The 23,113-nt window shown below is 31.9% G+C and overlaps 1 protein-coding gene across 2 annotated transcripts in view; it reads left to right on the plus strand.

Annotated features, from left to right (window-relative positions):
• LOC124956056 (protein O-mannosyl-transferase TMTC2) overlaps positions 1-23,113 on the plus strand; it is a 242,873-nt gene that overhangs the window by 179,569 nt on the left and 40,191 nt on the right. For both annotated transcript variants that reach the window (XM_047511434.1, XM_047511428.1), the window contains one exon: positions 18,660-18,745. In XM_047511434.1, the coding sequence (XP_047367390.1) occupies positions 18,660-18,745 (86 nt within the window). The remainder of the gene's footprint in view (positions 1-18,659; positions 18,746-23,113) is intronic.

Consider the following 23,113-nt stretch of genomic DNA (forward strand, 5'->3'; position numbering starts at 1 on the left):
AGTGTCGTTCTAGACAGAACGAATGTTATCGAGTAACTTCGCTGCTTAAATAAGGATTTTCGCTATTTCAATGTTGGACACGCTCAAATCTTTTAGTTCTATCAATTAGAAGTTTGAGTTAACGAGTCCCTGCGTCGATTGCCTTTTGTATGATGCGATATTTGAGCCAATGAGGGGGCATAAGTCCCTGATCGAACATCTTTGGCACAATACAATATTTTGAGGTGATTTGAGTCGAAAATGGGGTATAAGTCCCTGTGTCGGCGGTCTTTTGCGATATTTGAAGAAAAGAACGTATCAATGGATAGCTTAATCGTAAGATTTGTTTGTCTTATTAATGTATTATAATAAATGGTAATGATTATAATTTCTGAATAGAGTTTCACATATGTAATATGATTCGCGATATTTTAGCGAGATATTAGAGTATTTCTGTCTCACATTAACAATAAGTTTTCTGTTAATAAATGCCTTTACGAATATTAGAGTTTAAACTCGCGCGCTTTTCTTTGAAGAGTCGCTTAGTGTTAGTTCAGCCTTTATATCGTTTGAATCGAGTTTTATCTTTTTTATTCTTGTTTCCTTTAAAAGAAAGAAACGTTTCTGAGGAAAATTCGATTTCTAAGAGTTTGTATTTTGCGATCGTGATGTATTAATTAATTGATTGTATGCGACGCGAGGCATTTCTCATATTACATGAAACCGTCCAACCGAGTTTAGTTTTTAATGATGAAGCTGAGTTATTAAGAAGCAAGAGTCTACTTCATGCTAAATTGTGAACTAGTTAAACGTCAATGATAGCGTCAATAGGAGCAGACTTGTGAAATTATGGATCCACCAACTTGATTGCCGACGGGATCGCTAACTTATTCAGGTCTACATTACGTGCGGGTAATGTTTGATATATATTGGGTGATATGAGATAATCTATTTTTTCCGAGAACTTGGTTTTCAATGATTGAAGACACACTTTTGTCGAATCTCGAACAACTTTATCATGGTACAATCCGCGGACTGGAACGTTAACGTGTTTCTGCCAAAAATTCAATTTGTTTGCCATATTTTCGAATATAAGATAGACCTCAGATTCGGGGTTTATCAACATCCGACAATTGCTGGTACGATTGTCGTTCTGAAGTTGGACTACGGCCGTTGAAAAGAATTCACAGCGGGGAATCTAACTATGTTTGATACTATTGATTCCAAAAGCGTAGTTTCGTTATGAAGTGAGGTATGATGTGGGAGATTGCATCGTTTACAAGTCCCGGATTTGCATTTGCTCGCGTCGTGATTCGCACGGAGGCAATTTTGGCAAAGTTTTGCCTTTTCGACTATTTCGCGACGTTGCTCGATCGTTGCTTCGATTAACTTACGACATTTGGATGTGTAATGATTCGCTCCACATACAATGGAAATCATGTCCACGGTCGTCGCGTTCGTTTATACGATTTTGATAGCTTGTCTGAGTACTTCGAAGCTCAGATAGTCTCTGCGTTTGATCTGCGTCGGAAAATTTTTGTCAGCCGCGATGACCTGTTTTTGCGTGTTAACTTGAGTGTATCTGTAGAAGTGAGTTTCTTCTTTCATGTAAAAATTTTAAAAATTGATCCTGGAAGATCCACTCGATCGGGAATCCAGTGCTTACGAAGGGAACTACCTCAGGGTACAATGTCTTTTGCATTTTTGGTAAGTCGCAAATCGTCTTTAAATGTTTTTCTACTATTAGGTGTGGCAGATTATAATACTCATCCAACATTGACCAAGCGAACACATAATTGGACGCAGTAATATCTATAGATAAGATGATTAACGCGGATTCACCCAGTAAGCACAACTTCAGATAGTTTAACCGATTACAGTTGTCTAGAGTTCAATTGTCATGAATGGCCGATTTGAATTGATTCGCGAAAGCGGGCCAATCTTCATATTGACCGCTGAAAGTAGGCAATGAAATTTGTGGTAAATTTGTAATTCGATTAAGTTTAAATTAGTAGATAATAATCGCGTTGTAGATTCTGTTTCCGATTGAACGCATGCTACCTCGCATGCTACGGTCCTCCTTCTCTCATTAATCTTTGTGCAATTGACAGTGTCTCTATATAATCATCCTCAATATCAAGTTTTTCATCTAAATAAGTCTTCGCATTTAGGAGGTATCTTAATAATGTATCTTAAATTTCATCAAAACTAGTGAAGGTTTCTTTTATACGAGCAATTTTTTACTTTAGATGATCTACGTTTCCATTATCTCAACATTTTTCAATTGTGTTTCTAAAACGCGTTAATTAACTTTTGAAAGTTCCATGCTTATGCTTCAATTTATTTAAGCTTTCTGCAGGCAAAGGCTTCTATTGTAGAGAAGAATAGGAAAAGATGAAGCTCAAAAAATAATCGACCTTACTTGAGAGGTGTAGTGTTACCAAGTAGATGAGTCCGAAGGCTGCAGGTCTTTTCGCTGCAACTTTCGACGGCTCGTTGATCGTCTGGTGTTTCGTTGTAAAGGATAAGTGATCTCGTGAGGCGACTACTTCATTCCCTTACGTAGTAATTTGGCTTCTCCTTAGACTGCTCACAGGATCAGTGTTGCCAGAATCCGGCTCGAAGGACTAAAATTTTGTTGCGTCGTGAGGACGCAACTACGAGAGTGTTTCCAAATACGCGTCTTGCACTGGATCAACGATGATAGTCAATTTACACAAAGAATTTCCCCCGTCTCTTCTTTATCGTCAGAGTTACAGACTCACTGGTCGCGATGAATAAGGGCTAGGATACTGTTGAAGGCCGTCAGCAAAATACCGTATTCCCGCATATTAAGCACGTTCTTTTAAAGAATCCCATGAAAGTTGTGAGATAGATACGCGACAATAAATATTGCATGAATTAAAGCTATCACAATATATTTATTGAAATAAGATACAATTATTGATATGTTTTATGTAATGATGTGTAGTTAGTTGTACTGGCTATTTCTGAAGGAGTAATAGCCACTAATCTTTAATAAGACTCGAGAGTTTATATGTCGTGAATCTGAAAGGTATAACTTGACTAACTTTTTGGTGTCTTTAGAATTGAAGACTGTAGTAAAATTAGGAAAGAGAATAAAAAGGACAGAGTTAAAGTATGATCTGAGCATGGCTATCTATTAGTTGGGAATTGGTTAGGATAGTTCATTGGAATGTTTGAACATTCCATGTATGCCCCTTTGTTCTAGTGATCGTGTAAATTAGAGGGTGTCAATGGATATTTTAAGGCTAGACGCCAGACAACCCTTGGCTCGTCGTGCCTAGACGTCTACTTTCACTATTTATGATACATTATTAAAAACTAGATACTTGACAAAAAATACCTAAGCTCGGACAAAGGTGGCAATTTCTTATGTTTTTTATTTATGCGTTTTCTTGGCGAATATCCAACAAGTTCTCAAGGGCAGATATTTCTAATAGTAATATATAATTCTGTAAAAGTATTGTGAACAATTAAGAAACGCACGTGTGCGTCAACAGGTTTAAAAAAACACTTGTATTTTTTTTTTAAGTAATATATCAAGCATTCAGATCATATGTGATGTTGTATCATATGTGATGATATATTTGAAACTCAAAATAAAAGTTTTTCGACTGTTTGAGCTCTATCTTCGATTGATTCAGAAAATGCAAAAGTATGCTTAAGATACTATCTGTTTATCGGAAGATCGAGAACTACTGTAAGAACTGAAGTAAGAAAATAATATTTTCTTTCGCATTTGAATTTTAAACCCAAATCGCCAGATCTGAAGAAAACATTATTATTGCACCATTAGAAAACGGAATGTGTTCATATAGAGTACGAAACATAGAACGCGGATCACAAATTATTTAATCAATGCATTTTTAGTCTAATTCTACAATTTTCTCTTTTTTCTCTCTTTTTCTCTTTCTTCCTATGTACTTCACGTCGGTTGTACATCGACATTCTCTTCCTCTCTCTGTCTTATTCATTTAAATCCTTGTAGCTTATTTTATAGCTAATAATTCCACAAATTAAGCAATCTAAATTTTATATCAGATCATAAATAGCAATTATAAAAATTTCATCTAGATTGAACGAAAATGGTAAAAACAAAATTTTTGTGGAATTATATACTGATTAAGAGTTTTATAATATATACTCTTTAAAATAATATATACCCTTTAAAATATTTGATATATATCTTTTTTATTATTTGATAGTTATACTAATGATAATAAGAGCACTTTTAAATATTATCATTGTTTGGAACACAATAGAGAAATCAACGATCGACCTTAATTATTTTTTTTTTTTTAATATGAATTAATTTATATAAATGTACATATATATATATATATATATATATATATATATATATATATATATATATCGTTCAACAAGACAGGACAAGAACAATAATCATAAATGAAGGTATAAATCACTGAAATTGATCTTCGAACGAAGGAAGTTTCTAAGTTAACGTTGCATGCACTTTCCTAGTTGCCATTCGAAATAATTTATCGACTAGTAAGATAGTAAACCAAAGATCACCGACAAAGTTCCAGACCATTTCGGACAAGACCGTCGAACATGATTTATCGGGTGTTGATTTAAGGAAAGTTTGATCTGTTGGATATGGATAGAAGCTTGTAACATATCTCTTGAAATTGATGCATCATAGAAACAGAGAATTAGAAATATATATATATACATACATATATATATATACATACATATATATATACATACATATATATATATATATATACATACATATATATATATATACATACATATATATATACATACATATATATATATACATACATATATATATACACATACGTATATATATATATGTATGTGTATATATATGTACATATATATATATATACATGCATATATATATACACATACATATATATATATATATACATACATATATATATATATATACATACATATATATATATACATACATATATATATACACAAAATATACATACATATATATATATATATATATATATATATATATATATGTATACACACAAAGAAATAGTGAGAGAGGAAAGTTCACATTAGAGGTTAAGCAATCGAAACGTAACTCATTGTTAAGGAGAACTATTGTAAATACGTCTATTGAGCCAATAACTTGTTGTGTAGGAGTTTAATTAGCTTATTGTTATCCAGATCGTTAATTAGAGATAAACGTCTATACGAGAGAGAAAGTGAGAGAGAGAGAGAGAAAGAAACAGAGAAGGAAATCAGTAGTTGATCAGAATTATGAAAGAAAATAATACTGTTAACTATAAAAACGAGAAAAACGTCGAGTTTACGTAATAATTCGATCGGAAAAACAATTTGTCACATAAAATTATCGTTCCCATGACTAAAACAAACGATCGAACAAGGATGGTAACGAATATAATTATTGCGGTCGAATTTTCCTCTCTATTTCTTTTATCTTTTATTTTTCCGGTGTGGTGGCGGAAATTTCTGCGGCGTTTTCGTTGACGCGCACGTGACACGACTTCAATCGTCGCACGAAAGAATTTCACCGACAGGATTGCGTTTCGGCATGAAACGTGTAACTGACAGCTGTAACGAATGGTCTGATTAACTGACCCCTCTTGTTCAAGCCTTTTCCAATCTTCACCCTTTTCCCCTCGTCCCGCAACGATGATCGATTTGGTAATACTTCTCTTTTTTTTAATTTTGTTTTTCTTTCTTTTTTATTTTTTGGATGGCATATCGCTGGAAAGCACTTAAATATCCTCTGCCCGTGTTATCTTTCGGTTGCAGACCTGTTTCGAATTAATGGGTAATTAAATTAAACAACGAAACTCCTGTGGTTTCATTCCGTGTCTCTATTCGTATTTCTACTTTTTTTTTTTTTTATTTATTATGACGTACGTATGCACACGTGACATTTTTCTGTGCCTGTGTGTAAATTTTAAATTTCCCGCCGAAACGTCTGTCAGTTCTATCGACCAAATTTTCTATTACATATGTATATTATTTTCTCCTGTTAATGATTTGTACAGTAGGATATTCAATAATTTTCGTTATTGTTGGTAATAAAATAATCGAAGTTTAAACGATCGATATATTTGTTCAAGATATTTATTTAACATTTAATTATTATTGAGGAATAATAATAGTATTTGTAAAAAAACAGATCAATAAAGAATAGAATGAAATATATAAATTTAATATAGTATACACATGTGTGTGTGTGTGTATGTTCATGCACGCTTGCCTGTGTGTATGAAATTTTAGATTTTCCATCAGAACTTCTATCGAACAAATTTTCTATTGTATATGTATATACATATTTTATCCTCTCGTGTTAATAACGAGATTTGTACGTTAAAATATTCAATAATTTTCGTTATTATTGCTAATCAAATTATCGAAGTTTAAACGATCTGTATAGTTATTTTAGATGTTTATCTAATATTCAATTCTTACTGATTTGTAATTTATTATAGTATATTATAAAAAAAGATCAATAAAATAATACAATGAAATATATAAATCTAATATAGATATTTATATACGATTAAAATATCTCTAATATGAATTTCTATAATCTTAGGTCCACTTTAAATGTCTTATTAAAAATTCGAGCCAAGAACATTTGCCTTGCTATTTGGTCTTCCCTAACACACTTCCTTTAGAGATTTAAATATATCTTTTAATTCCAGCTTTATAACGTCGAAAGATCCCACATCGTTTCAATATTATTTAGCTGGTATCCCATATAAATATCTACATACATATATGTATTCATTCATACAGGTACTTATATAATCTAAACGAAGACACGAACCTAGACACATTCTCAACGACAGCTCGTGCGAGTTTTACGCCCGATTTTCTCGCGATCATTTCTTCCTTCGATCGAGTTCAAAGTTTCGACAAGCTTTTTTCATGGGAACATTGCCAACTGCTATGCGAAGCGCGAGGGTTAAGGCTGAGTTTGGCGAAAAACGCAAACGTCGTTTCCCTCCTACTACTATTACTCTCTCTTTCTCTCTCTCTCTCTCTCGTTCTCCCTCTCGATCTCTCTCTTTCTTTCTTTCACGAATAAATACGGGACCACGGCCATATTCGTCGAGGACCATCGTTTCTTATCGACGAGAGCTTCTTTTTCCGGGCCGATTGCCTTCCAACGGAATCCCAATTTAGCGGAATTCAAGGAGCAATAATTCCGCTGAGAGTCCTACGGACTTTTTTATTAGGCCTTTCCATCCCATAACCACCACCAACCAACCACCAACCAACACATACCAAACACTTCTCTTATTTTCCCTTTTCCTGTTCAAAATTTATTCTTTCTCATTTATTTTTCAGAAAAAAATGAAAATAAAATTATTAATGTTCGTCAGCAAGAAAAGTCGTTTAATGAATACTTTAAGATTAATGATGTGATATATAAATAAGTATTATAAGTATTATAGTAGGTTTGTGTTAATGGTTCATACTAAACGAAGTGAAAATTTATATAATTGCATATCATTAGATTTATTTACTTTTTTTAATACTCGAATCAAGTTAAATTGATTAACCTTGTTGATGACGAGAGCGATTTTAGATGTACGTCTCGCACCGGACCATTGATGACAATCGATTCGCACGGAAAATATTCGTCCTTATTGTCCGAACTATAGACTCACTGGTCGCGATGAATAAGGGCAGCGGCACTTGGCTAGGATATCGTTGTAGGTCATCAGCAAAATACCACTTGCCGCATTCCCGCAAATTAATGGGAGACCGCGCGTTCTTTTAAAGGATCCCATGAGAATTTTAGAAGTATATGCGCGATATTAAATGATGCGCGCTATATAATTATCACCGTGTATTTGATTAAATGAGTTACAATGAGTTTGTGCGTTTCGTGTATGATGTGTAGTTAGTTGTACTGGTTGCTTCTGAAGGAGGCTTAAGAGCTTAGATGTTGTGAGTCTGAAAGATGTAACTTAACTGCTCTTTTGACGTCTTTAGAACTATTCACACAGACTGAGATGAGAGTGGTAAAGGGCGGGATTGAAATATGGAAAGGGAAAAAATAAATGCCCATTAGTCGGGGATACTCTGTTGAAATGTTTAAACATTCCGTGTATGCCCCCTTTGTTCTAATGATCGTGTGATTAAAGGTTGACAATGGATATTACAAAGCTAGAAGCCAGATAATCCTTGGCTTATCGCATCTAGGCGTCTACTTTCGTTATTTGCTTATTGGCCGGATTGACATATTATCAAAACCCAGGTACTTTACTAAGAATGCCTAAGCGCAGACAAAGGTGGTCACGTGTTTTTATCTACACATTTTGTTAGTTAATATCCAATAGGTTCACACGGGTAAATATTTCCGATGGTAATATATAACCCTTAAGACAAAGTGCCGCGAACAATGGAGAGACGCAGGTGTGCGTTAACAAACCTCTTTGATATTTTTTCTTATTTTTGATACTTAAAATTTCATATATAAATATATTGGGTTGGCAACTAAGTGATTGCGGATTTTGTCGATTCCTTCTTATTTGAAATCCGGCAATCACTTAGTCGCCAATCCAATATATATGCATATATATTTCTTTTCTTTAAATATTTTAAAGTGCGATTTACTTTTTTGATATAAATTTCTAAAAAAAAATGTTCTATACTATCGATTAAAAGCATATATTAAAGCGGGAATAATCGAAAAATAACATTTTCATTATTTCTTTTACGAAATTTAATGAGAAATTAAATAATTAAATATATATTATTACATCGCATATCGCATTAAAATGAAATTCTGCATTAAATGTACATTTAAGGGTTAATAAATTATCCTCTTTTTAAAAAATTTTACGCTCATTTGAATTAGCTCTCAAATCGCTTTGAAATATCGAAATTTTACATTCTTCGTACGTTCCTTTTAATCGGTCAAAGTGAAAAAAGAAGAAAAAAAGGTGGAGAAAAGGTACGGAGGGAGGTGACCGAGATTGCGAAGGGTGACGTTCATTGACAGAACGTTCACCAACGGCGACACTGATGGTGTCGACAATGGCGATGACGCTCGTCACACCGCGATGTCGTGAACGATAAACGCGTTTCTAGTGAACGCTATCGACTACCAAAATTGATTTTCTTCGCGCATAGACGTAGAGAAAGGTGTCGATGAGATTAGATAAGTCACCTATAATCGAAACGTTCTAGGTCCTATCTATCGTAAAAGAGCTTACTTTTTCAGCTGATTATCAACAAATGTTGGTTTAAAAATCAGTAGTATGATCGTATCATTAATCAGACATTGTATCGCAGTAATAATTATATATATATATATATATATATATATATATATATATATCTTTCATTATGCGTTTATTTCATAAATTAATTGATTAAATATTAAACTCACGATTTATGATTTATTTGATGAATTATTCAGCACGTCTGTTATTATTTAATTTAAATCAGAGAAAAAGGTGTATATCCCAGTTTATAATTCATGGAAAACCAATGAAATAATATTGTATTACTACCTCTTGTAAACATCATACTATACGATTACATAATCATAAAATTAATTAGCTCTGGTATTCCATAATGTAATGTAAGATACGCTAAAATATTATATATAATTCGTTATAGTTATTACTTGTATCTATCTATTATCTTATGTGTTTTATTATACATAAATATACATAGATATATACATTTATATATATATATATATATATATATATATATATATATATATCATAGGATATTTTTTGAAACCTTAGCTGGAAGATACGAATTGACTAACTCGGATCAATCACTTTTGGTTAATACGTACTTTATTGAATTGATATACTATACTTAAAGTGTTACAATTAAAATACTACTACTCTTTTTCCTGTAGTCTTTCTTATTCCCACTCACATTCATACAAACGCATTCGGTAATCCTTATCGCTCTTTGTTCTATTTCTTATTTCGTTGCCTTTATATCACGCTGCACTTCCATCTCACTTACTCTCTCAATATCTCAGCCCCTTCTCTTCCTCTCATAAACACGCAACTCGCAAAGGACAGACCACGCTCTATTCGACACCGACCAATCTCATACACACATACATACAGTTAACTAATGCTAGAAGCTTCCATCTTTTTGTTCCACTGTCGATAGACTTACTTATCCCATGCATGCATACACACAACTAACTTTAGAACCTACCATTCCTTGTCTAACTATCGATAAGCTTATCTCATACATATACATGTACACTGATCATTTATACTGAATGAGCATGAATTTATTTGAAGAATTCGAGGTACATCAAACATGAGTTATTTACATACATATATTATATATAATAATTATTTACACTTTTTATAAAAAACAATAATGTTTTAATAGCCTTTTTTATTTCTATAGAAACATCGTTTGTCGGATATCGACATTTTTCGAAATTCATAAACGCCAGTAACAGATTATCGCGCAGACAGACTAGAAAGAGAGAGAGAAAGAGAAAGAGAAAGAGAAAGAGAAAGAGAAAGAGAAAGAGAGAGAGGAAAAAAGGGATAATAGTCGACGAGCGTATCGTGATCGACCGATTAACACTTTGATATCGGTACCAGGACGATCGCGGCGACATTCATTTGTGCTTCGACGCGAGTATGATAAGTCGTGTCGCAAACGTACATTTATCCTTGGCAATGTGTGTCCCATGAGATCGGTTCGCATTTTTATCTTGAAACCTGACGTATATCGTTTCTCTTTTTCTCCCTTTCCCCTTCGTTACATACATCATTTTCGATAATTTCGAAATACAAAGAAAGTTCGTGGAATAAATTTTCGAAAAAATTATGGTAGATAATAATTTTGTTCAAATTGCTTAATCATTAATTTTATTTCTCATATGATTCATAAAAAATTTTTATATTCGTTTCATAGATTCATTAAAAATTAATACTTTCATTTTATATACTATTATTTGATTTTAATCATAAAAAGATGTAGCAATGAAACAATGCTAATATTTTTTTTCTAACTGTCGATATCAGATCTGTACGATCATTAAAAATATCTATGAGATAATTACTTTCTTTTTCTATATAAATTCGTTCACCCGTATTTGTTACGTAGAGAGAAAAGAATATGTATGTACGTGAGAGAGAGAGAGAGAGAGAGAGAGAGAGAGAAAGATACTCTTCATTTGTTTTACTAGACATAGATATTTCGTATAGATATGCGGATGCATTTCAAATAAAACGATTGAGATGAGGTATTCTCATTGTAGGATATCGGAATTGTCGGTCTATCAATCATGAGAAAGTATTTTTTCATTTTTTCTTTCTTCCCTTCTTTCCTTCTCTCTCTCTCTCTCTTTCTTTCTCTATCTATCTATCTATCTGGCTGTCTATATATCTCTCTTTTCTTGATGAGATCGACTCATATGGAATTCTCATTGCATCGAGGAATTCTACCTTCTCTCGTGTTTCATCATCTCATCTAGCTTTTTCAAGTTTAAATGCGGATATATTTGAAATTGCGAAGTTATGAAGGGGAAGCCGCGAAGTAATTCTTTTTTAATGACGAAACTTTTAACGCCAGCACTACTCAATTTTTTCTTTTTGAATAGAAATGAGCAGAATCGAACGATCGTTATTACAAAAGGACTTTCTGAAAAGTAAAAACGAGAGAAAAGAAATAATGTCGTATTTTTAATGATGACTATAACATTTCTAATTATTTTCTTTTCTCCCTTCTGTGATATCTTTGGGTCTCGATCGATAAAAAAAAAAAAAAAAATAATAATAAAAAAAAGGAAGAAAAAAAGAAATTATGAAAAATCTTCAGTTCTGCAAAATTATTCACAAGATCACGTTACTTCGTATGAGATAATGTATTTGAATGGATATTATCTCTCTATATTTATACAGAGATATAAATATTCTATATTTATTATGATTTATTCTAAAGATGATTAAAGATGAAGGATGAGGTGTATAAGGACACAAATAGGACTGAAAGAAGAAAGAAGAAGAAAAGTTCTTGTTTCACAAGCAGCAGAAAGAAAGTGAGAGAAAAAGAGAGAGAGAAAGAGAAAGAGAGAAAGAGGGAACATATCAGAGTTTTCTTCTATTAGAATAATTTTGCAGAAGCGTAAGAAAAGAGAAAGAGAGAAAGAGAGAGATAGAGATGGATAGAGAAAGAAAAAAGAGAGAAAAAGAGGGACAGATGTATGGATAGAAAGAAGAAGATAGAGAACAGAAAGTAGAGGTAGTAAAGTAAAGTTTTAGAGTATACATTGAAAATTTTGAAAGTCTCGACTTATAACGTGGGCGAACTGATAAGCTCTGAAGTTACATCGAAACCTAGTTTATAGGACGATGCCTTGAGCTCTCTTTTCGACCTCGAGAAAAGGGATGAGACCGTGCAAAAATATTTCTGGAATGAGCTCCTTTCTTCTTCGATCCATCTAAGGTTCATTGCAAATATAATATCGTAGAAAAGCGCCGTCAATTCGATTTTTCGATTTTTTAATTTGAATTTCGAATTTTATTTCAGAAATATTCTACTGAAATAAAGTATATTACTTTTTAACGAGAAATGAAATACGTGTAAACGTGTTTGGCGCGAAAAATAAAATAATATCTCTGTTACCCGAAAGTAATAAAATTTGCGTTTCAATTTTCCGCACGAAGTGAAATTTGTTTCTAACGTTTATCGTTACTAAACCGATATTTTATATAATAATAAAATATTTGTGATACAATACGGGCAGATACAATAGATTGACAAATAATATCAAAAATGAAAATTTTTATAAATGATCAAATCTAATTGCTGAAAGTTAATCAATTCGATTGTTTGGATTCTTTCATTTCTCATATGTTTTGTTTCTATTTTCAATGATACAAAATACATTAATATATTCCATAAAAATCAAACGTTCTTCACATATATCGTGTAAATAAATATTCTTATTTAATAATTAAAAATTTCTTCAAGAAACTTCAATTTCTTCGATCAATCGAGTATATATATAAAATTTCGAAGGAAGATTTTTCTAACGCACATGTCCAATCGGACGTTTACTCGTTAAGTACATACGCGTCGTAGTAACGATTTATCATTCTTGTCGTTATGTCAATGGGGCTATGTGAAATCCATAAGCCAAACGTGGCTTATACCTTTCGATGCGCGTCACGGTTCGACGAAGACGAAGATGACGAAGACGACGAAGACGAAGACGACGTAAACATAGACATGGACGTGGACGTGGGCGACGACGGCAATAACTTATCGCAAGAGCGTGGCTCTCGTATTTTTACGTCGAGCTGCCGCCATCATAGAAAGAGGCTGCTCTTTCAAAAATAGTAGTAAGTAAGTAAGTAAGAAAGTAAGTAAGTAAGTAAGTACATACATTGATCGATTTATGCCACATCGTTGAAGTCCACGCCCAGCTAACACGACGAGTCGACTTTATAAGAAGAAGAAGAAGATGAAACTAAGAAGTACTTCTTCTAATCCGAGTATTTGACAAATACGACGATAGTTGGATCTTAAAAAGAACGAAAGATGAAATTCTTGAGATAAGTTTTACACGAATTTTCGTTAGTTCCTTCGTGAACTTTCTCAGTAAAGTAATTCAACATGATAAATCAATCGATGGTAAAAGAAAATTTAATATTTATTTATAATTTCAATTAGAATTTTTAGTTAGAATTAGGAGTTACTGTTACTCCGGATATCTCGGTTTTATTTCAAAATGTAAAATATTATTCAAGTTCTACGCGATCCGTCGGATAGCCATAAACAGATACACACTCATGCAAATGAAAAATACAAATCTGATAGATTTTCAGTCATAATTTTATATCGCACGTTGTATTATTATGAAGCATAACGCTTTATTACTGATATCCTAATTAATCATATTAAATATGATGCTTAAATTATTTCTTGATATGACAATCTTCCATGGATTGCGTGCAAAGTGTATTAATTCTTTAGTAATTTTTCAAGATTCACTTTTTCAATTTATAAAATATACAGTTATAGAAATGTAAGCATTTTATGATTTCGTAAATTATCCATTGTTGGTAACAATTATAACAAAATCTCTAATTTCAATGGTACATTATATTAATATATTATTTCATGAATTAAAATATGCAGAAAAAAGGGAAAAAAAGGTTTAAATAGAAGTTGCATTGTTCCGTTATATTTGATAAACAGTGTAAAAAAATTGTTGAAAAATATGATTTTCAAGTTATCTCTCTCTCTCTCTCTCTCTCTCTCTCTCTCTCTCTCTCTCTCTCTCTCTCTCTCTCTCTCTCTCTCTTTCATCGCCTTTCTTTAAAAAAATTTATTGTAGTATATATTTAAAATACCTCCGAATACCTTCTTTTTATAATTGTTAACAACTTATGTGTTAAAGATTTTTTTCAGTTAAATAAATAAATTATTATTATATTTGTAGTTCATTTTAGCCTCTTTCTTTAATAAACTAGTTTCAGGAGACAATACTTGAATAATTTACTTTTATTTTCAGTTAATTTGCATGGAAATTATAAATATTAAATTTAATTATAACTGTATAACAGTTCTCTTTTTGTATGACTATTTTCGTCGTTTGTTATTTATTTAATTCTTAAGTACGATATCAATAGAAGGAATAACGCGAAAATCATGGATTTTTCAAAAATACTTCTTACCCAGTTCGATAGACACAATGCAACTTATATTTAAACTTTTTTTTAGATAACATTCACCGTTTTTGAGATATTTTATGAAACTGAAAATTTTGATATTTTTTCAAGGGATGATTACACTCCTTTAAAACCGAATTATGGTATGGAAAAATAGTATTACGGATGATATATCTTATTCGTACCCAAAGTTCAGAATTTTTTGAATTTTCGTGTTACCTATTCTTCCTTGTTAGTTATACAAGAAATATATAAATACGTAATATTTTATGTTTTTTTCCTGAAAATTTCTACAAAAATAAATCAAGCAATTAAGAACACTGAAGAGTTGCTTAATCAGATGTTCGATTTTTTTAAATTTTCAATACATACTTATAAACTTTTTAAATTAATATTTATCTAAAATATACAAAAGTACAGTCTTTGTTTTCGATCAAATACAGGAATATTTACAATTACGTGTCAATTATTAATTGCGTTGACAAATGTAAACGTATCTATCGACGTTCGATTTTAATTCCCTCAATCTTTTATGAAGGATTCAAAATCGGCTTAAAACGTATTTCCATTTTTCATAACATAGAGAAAAATATTTAAGTATAATACGAAATATTTTCAATGCGCAAATTGGTCAGTTGAAAAGACCGTTGTTTCTCGTCGCTTTGCCGTTTATCAGTTGCGGCGTTATGACGTGACGGCACGATACGAAGGGAAAACTTTACGGCCATTTTGTATTTTATTGGTGCAACACCTAAATGGACGAATATCATCGCAAGCGAAACGTTTCCATTTCTCTTTCTCTTTTTCTCTCTCTCTCTCTCTTTCTCTCTCTCTCTCTCTCTCTCTCTCTCTCTCTCTCTCTCTCTTTATCTCTCTCACGTACTCATTTTTTCCAATTCGTTCTTTCAAAGATTCACATGCACTAGAATTCCCTTTCTGTCTCTCCCTTTTTTCTTTTTTTTTATCCCATTCTCTGTATCTCTCTCATTCTCTCTCCTGCTCTCTCTCTCTCTCTCTCTCTCTCTCTCTCTCTCTCTCTCTCTCATTTCGATGCTGCGAGCGTGGATAAAATTTTCGACGAGCCAACACGCTATAGTGAGAAATATTGGAAATCGTGCTTTGTCATCGAAGGTCGATGCATAAAGCACTCACAAAATGTAATGTGCATGAGGATCTCGATTTTCAGAGCATGGAAGTAGGGAGAAGGGAACAAGATTTTATGTTGAATCCATGCACGATTTACGATAATGATAATAATAATAATAATAATAATAATAATAATAATAATAATAATAATAATAATAATAATAATAATAATATGAATAATAATAATAATAATAGTAATAATAATAGTAATAATAATAATAATAATAATAATAATAATAATAATAATAATAATAATAATAATAATAATAATAATAATAATAATAATAATAATAATGATGATGATGATGATGCAAAATATGAATTTATTGTGAGAATAAACGATTTTTTGAATTCGCAATATCGACGATTTTTATTTGTGCCGAAGTACATATATACGTACACACTCGCAAGAACAAGTAGTATGAAAATATTAAAACAAAACAACAAAAGCAAAGAAGAGAGAGAGAGAGAGAGAGAGAAAGAGAGAGAGAGAGAGAGAGAAAATGAGAGAAAGCGTCCGTGCGTTTTCGATGCGTCATCGAAGCTTCATCGCACAAATTTATCACCCTTCCTGTAATCTCACACGTTTGCACGCGATAACTTTCCACATATAATATATACATTTAGATACGTATCTGCGTGGGTTATACAATAAATCGTGTGCATAATTCCAGTGGTGGAGTTCACCGTGCAAAAATAATAATAATAGTAAGAACGACAAAAAAATGTTTCTCTTATCAGATATTTTTCTCCGTGTAACATCCACCTTTTTACGTTTCACCAATCACTTTTTATTCTTTTTTTATACCCAAATCCATTTCCGTTGAAGTTATAACGATACGGTTATAGTACACGCGAAGGTATCCTCTGACTATTCATGGATCGAAGAATCAACAAACATTGTGAGAAAAGTGTCTAGAACGCCCGAAGATATATACTTTAATTTTTCTTTAATTCTACCGTGAATTAGGAGCATCGCAGTGCATCGTTCTGTCGTATACAAATCTTCATATGACTAGACAGTGAATAATAAATTAAGCAACATAGTAGAAAGAGAGACAGAGAGAGAGAGAGAGAGAGAGAGAAAGAGATAGGAAGAGAGACTAACAGATAACACAGACAAATAGGTAGACAGGCAGATAGACAAATTAAGAAACAAACAGACGAATAAATAGACGAACTGAAATATAAACATCAAAATTAATGATTATTAAGAGGAAAAAAGAAATCAAAGATCTGAATAGAACCAAAGATAGATAGATAGATAGATAGATAGATAGATAGATAGAGGGAGAGAGAGAGAGAAAGAGGGAGAGAGGGAGAATAAATGAGAAAAATAAAAAAATAAAAAAATCGACTAAATCTATTCGTGAAAATCTACGTCTTGAAAATTAACGAATACAGAGTAGTAGTGGCTCGTTAACGAACAGGAAACTCTTCGTCACTTGCAGTTCGCGCATTAAAAAAAGAAAATATTCTGTACGCTCTGTCTGTCCAGTTCCTCTTTTTCTCTCTCTCTCTTCCCAATTCGTTTCGTCCCTTTTTTCGCAAAGCTTTTTTCTTCTCTCTTTTTTTGTTTCCTTCCTTTTTTTTCATTCACCACGCGTCATTCTCACAAAGCGTGTCGTTAGTACGACTTTTTTTCTGACGCCCACGGCAGTACGTCGAATTCACGTGTTGATAACACCAACGTGTTCTGACGTGAAAGGTGAGATGAAGAGCAAGAGAGAAAGAAATGGAGAGAGAGAGAGAGAGAGAGAGAGGGAAATTAATAATTGTATGAGATAATAAAATCAAAAATTTTGCCTGGATACTACAACAAATTAAACTATCATAACTCTTCATTTATATATAATATATTTTTTATCTTTTTTACTTTTTCTTCTTTTTTCTTTTTTTTTTTTTCTTTTTTGATTACTATGTATAAGTATATCTAAATACATATATCTACATTTGTAAAAGACTGAAAAGGAAAACAGAAGGATGATAATCGAAACTGGCTTTATTTCAAAAGTTGCAATGTACCTTGACATTGTCGATTATAAAAAATAACTTGAAAGTACGAACTGTTCTGATTCGATAACCCGCTGAATTCAACTCGATGTATTTGAATTTGAATCCGTTCTTACGAATAAAATTAAGACATAGCCTAACGGAAGGATCAATCACAGAATACTTGTTGTCTTTTTTGCCGATAAATACACTTGTCGAAACAATGGATGACGATAAGCTGGCATTTATTAACCAGACATTTAATAAAATCGTTAGAAAAGATATAGAAAAATAATATCATGGAACGTAGCCAAAGGAAAATAACTATGTATATGAAAAAGTTATAACCGAGGCCCATTCCAATTCTGATAGCACATAAGAACGAGAAAAATATTAGCGATAAAGCGTTCTTCTGGCACATATGAACCTAACGGCCGATAAATCATCACTCGGCAAGTGATATTTTCATTATTTTCACTACGACAACGTGCTAGGATAGAAGAGATTAACATCACTGTAACTTTCGTTTATGGTTATTCTATCGAATATTCAACTATGATATTTATATAACGATATAACGATAGATATAATGATATAACTCGTTATTATATATACTTCAAATATACATATATATATATATATATATTTTTTTTTTTAATATTAATTAAATATTTATAAAAATATTTTTAAATAATATTAAAATATTAAAAAAATATAAAATTTATTTAAATATTATTTATATTTGTATTAATATTTATAATTATTCATTTGATATTGATAAATGAAAACATGATAAACATTGATTATTCTAATGTTTTTTTTTTTTTGTTATTTTAGAGGAATCCTTCAACAAGATAGAAAGAATTACGAGGAAGCCATATTAAGCTACCAACGTGCTATTCATTTTAGACCTTCGTTGGCGCGTAAGTAATCAACTATTTTTATCATTGAAACTATGATAATTAATCCGATAGAAAATATCATCAATAAGAGATAAATATCAAAATACAAATATAATTCTTAGTTTCTTTGCTTATCGATTGAAATGGATTTTCTGTTAAAGATCACTTGGATTATTTTAAAACAAAAAATCTACAAATCTTTTTCTTTCACGTTTAACTTTTTAATTCATTTGTTATTTTATTTGTTGTTATTTTCTTTTTGGAAAAAGAATATTATATTAACAACACAAATGACTGAATAATATCGCAAAAATGTAATATGTTAACGACAGATCCATTTAAAAATTTAGTTTATATTATTAAACATTAATATGTTGAAATTCTACGACCACATAAATTTAATGATTATATTAATCACAACGACTCGATGAATGTATCGTAACTACCATTAATGATAATTACACTATACACGTTTCCAAATAAACACGGAGCCAACTTCAAAAGCTTATAATAAGGACTTTAAATTGAGAGGTGTTATCTTTGAAAGCACACTAACGAGATGTTTCGTCGTCGTAGCCATTGAAAAAGACAGATTAAAAGTTAGTCACGTGATATCGTACAGAAAAAATTAATGCAGGATTTGTGTATGTGTGTGTGTGTGTGTGTATGTATTGACGCACACGTACATCCCTCAATTGTTCACAATATTTTTTCCTAAGGGTCATATATCACTATTGGAAATATCTGCCCTTAGGAACTCGTTGGACACTCGCTAAGAAGAATATAGATAAAAAACACATTGCCACCTTTGTCTGAGCTTAGGCATTTTTAATCAAGCACGTAGCCTCAATAATGTGTCTGACAATGCAATAAATAAATAGTGAAAATAGATGCCTAGGCACGATACGAATGATCAGAACAAAAGGGACACATATGGGATTGTTTCAAAATTTAAATGAACTATCCTGACCGTCTCCGATCAATTGGTATCTTTCCTTCCCTTTCTATGCTCTAATTGTACTTTAACTCCGCCCTTACCATTTCCTTTTCTAATTTTATTACTATCGCGAGAAATTTTAAGAATGACAATAATTATAAGAAGAAAACGATCGGTCAGTCAGTCAGTCAGTTTATCGTTGTGAATAAAAAGCATTAAATCTGCGTTATTTTCAATAAACCTTTCTTTCAATTATATTTCACTTACACTCTTTCATATCCCACATTAATAAGTTATAAAAAAGAAGAAAAAAAAAACAAAGAGGAAAACATAAAAGGAAAACAAAGACAGACACAACGATTTATGAAAATGATTTGTATAAAAACAACACGTAGATTTATTTCACGAACGTGAAAAATATTATCTTTGGTCGAAATTAAACGACAGATGAATCTATATGTTATCGATAAGGTGTTTTCTCGAGATATATCGAGAAAGTAAACTTCACGACGTGCCTTCGTGGCTACGAAACTGGTAATGAGGCGGATAAAGAGGAATGGGTGAGGAAAGGGAGAGTATAAGATAGTTGGAGAAAGCGGAAGTGAACATCGAAAGAATGCGACAGGAAATTGAATCGACGTACCTATATGGGTCAGAGTAGCGTTCTAATGGAAAGAGAATCGGCTTGTGACTTCTTAACGAGGCATCTTGTGCAGCAGCAAAGTCAGAGATAAAACTATATAGAATGGGAAAAAGAAAAAAAAAAAAAGAGTAAAAGGTAGATCTCGAAACGTGCTCGGGATGTTCGTGCGAGAAAAATAAAAAGAAAAAAAAAAAGAAAAGATAAAAAATGGCAAGTACGACAGAATAATGCTAAAGACAAAGAAGAAGTAAAAGACGTCGATTTTGTTTCTCTCTCTTTCTCTTTTACTTTTTTTGTTTTTTTTTTGTTTTTTGTTTTTTTTTTTATCTTTTTCTACGTTCTTTTTCTCCAACCTACGAATCCACACGTCGATTTACTCGAGATCTATGTTGGAAGCAGTTCGTTACCGAAGAAAAATTCAGAGACAGAGTCTTTTACAAGACAGACACAGCTTTCTTTTCTCTCTCTCTCTCTCTCTCTCTCTCTCTCTCTCTCTCACACACACACACACTCACTCTCTCTCTCTTTCTGTCGTTTTTTCTGAAACAAGTGGAAAGTCTTGGTCATCGCATGACCGCCTCGAAGAGAAGAAAATCGAAAACTGCCGTCAAGAGCCATTGGAAATTTATGGACGGTATCGTATCTTGTCGTTTCCCTCTTGAACGTGTGCACACATGGGTCAAGTGGGTGGATCGGAAAATATTTCGACGAGATCCTCATACATACTCCATCTAACTTTCTCTCTCCCTCTCTCTCTCTCTCTCTCTCTCTCTCTTTCTCTTTCTCTCTCCCTCTCTCTCTCTCTCCCTCTCTCTCTCTCTCTCTCTCTCTTTCAGTCTAGAAGGTATTTTCTTCGCGAAAACGAATTTAATCTCGTTTTCCAAGCAAATAGACTACTACTCTTGAGAAACGATGCCGAAAGAGGGGAAAAAGGTTGAGGGAGAAGGGAAATTGATTGGATTGATTTTTCGTAAGTTGGCATTACGATTTAACAGTTTCGATGGTTTTAGTGTAATATACGTTTAGAAAAAAATTTCTTAAAGTACATTACAAATCTTTTTCAGATGCGAGATACGTAAATTGTGATAAACTTTCAATAAAACACATACGTTATAAATTACGTTTCGTAACAAAATGTATTTTGTTTAATACTTCCTATTTATTTCATTTCGCCAGAACGACGAAGTTCTAAACATTAGAACAATTAGGTGAACGTTTTCTCGTAATTCGTATCGTATCATTTCGTACGAAAAAGAAATTTCTTTCTTTGTTACTGAATACAAAAATTGTATGCATGTTTTATACGTATTATTTATTAACGTTTAATATATTCGAGATATAGTTTCTCTCTTTTTGCTCGTAATTTGCTCGAATAGAATCGATAAATTCAATTACATGGAGCTATAACTCGAACAGAAAGAATTTGATTTTGATTGACTAACAGTCCGAAATTAGTCATATTGTACAAATTTCTTGCATACTATCATAACTTATGCATATATTTTCTTTTATTGTTATTTCTCACATTTGTTAGAGAAACGTTCGAAATGGGAACTTTCATCTCGAAATATCAAAAGTAAAGAGTAATTTCAAATGACAAAATTTTCTTTTCGATAAATCTTTCAATATTCTTCGTAGCTGATATAACCGATATACGTGAACACCTATAGATTATTTAATGGAATTGATTAACAATATAAACATCAATTATTGCTATATATCATATATTTTTATATATAAATTCTTCAAATTATCATAATATTAAAAACATTGAAAAGAGATTACAAGTGTCGAGGAATTAATGGTAGTCGACATCCACGAAGAAATATTCGAAGAACTCGACTTCAAACTCTGAGAATTTCTTCGTAAAGTTCATGGAGATTTGATTTCTCTACGAGGGCAATTTTCTTCGACATTCCGCACTTCACATCACGATCTCACCGAAACGAGAATTTCTGGAACTTGGCGTTACAATGCTTCCGACAATTTTCCTTCTGAAGATAAAGAGAGAAAGAGAGCCCTCGGAGTGAGATATTGATTTCTAAACAACCGCAATCGGCATGGTTTCTAAAGTTTATTGTTGATGTTAATTTAAGACCATTTGACTTTCTTTCAATTAAAAAGATCTATGGAAGATCCATTCTGACTTTGTTCTGATAACTTTAACAATGTCATATCCTTGAATCATTAAAAAAAAAAAATATTTATATATCAATCATTTCTTATTGTGAGAAAATTCATCTATTTCTCTTTCATATATTTCAATAAGCTTTGAGAGCAGATAATGAAACAAGTGGTACTTCAAAAAGCCTGTAATTATAATATCTACCTTAATTCGTGCTCGGTTAGTAAAATGTGTCTCAATTGTCCTTTTTCGAAATAATGTGGAATTTAAAAAGACAAAGGGAGAGAAAAAGACAAAGTGGGAATGAAAAATGTCGATAATCTTGTATAATAATTTTCACGTTTATTACCCAAAATAAACGAATATGAGTCTTCTTTTAACTGTGAAACAGCACTTCAAAAACGAATCGATAGTCATGTCGCAATTATAATATATCTATTATTACTGCTACCGATTTAAGTTTTGAAGGGAAAATTAACGTTTAAGAATATTAAAATTTTTTTCCTTTTTCATGAATTAGATGAAGCTAAACGAGTTTGTATAGAAAGAAAGCTGAAGATCGTACGAATTTTCGATCGTAAATATCTGTAATTGTCAAATATTCCAAAATAAAACGAAATTATGAAGAATCCTTAATTATCTTACAAAATGATCTCAGACATTATTAAAAAGCGATATGAAGTT

The sequence above is a fragment of the Vespa velutina genome, chromosome 1, assembly GCF_912470025.1.
Source record: "Vespa velutina chromosome 1, iVesVel2.1, whole genome shotgun sequence".
NCBI classification, from domain to species: Eukaryota; Metazoa; Arthropoda; class Insecta; order Hymenoptera; family Vespidae; genus Vespa; species Vespa velutina.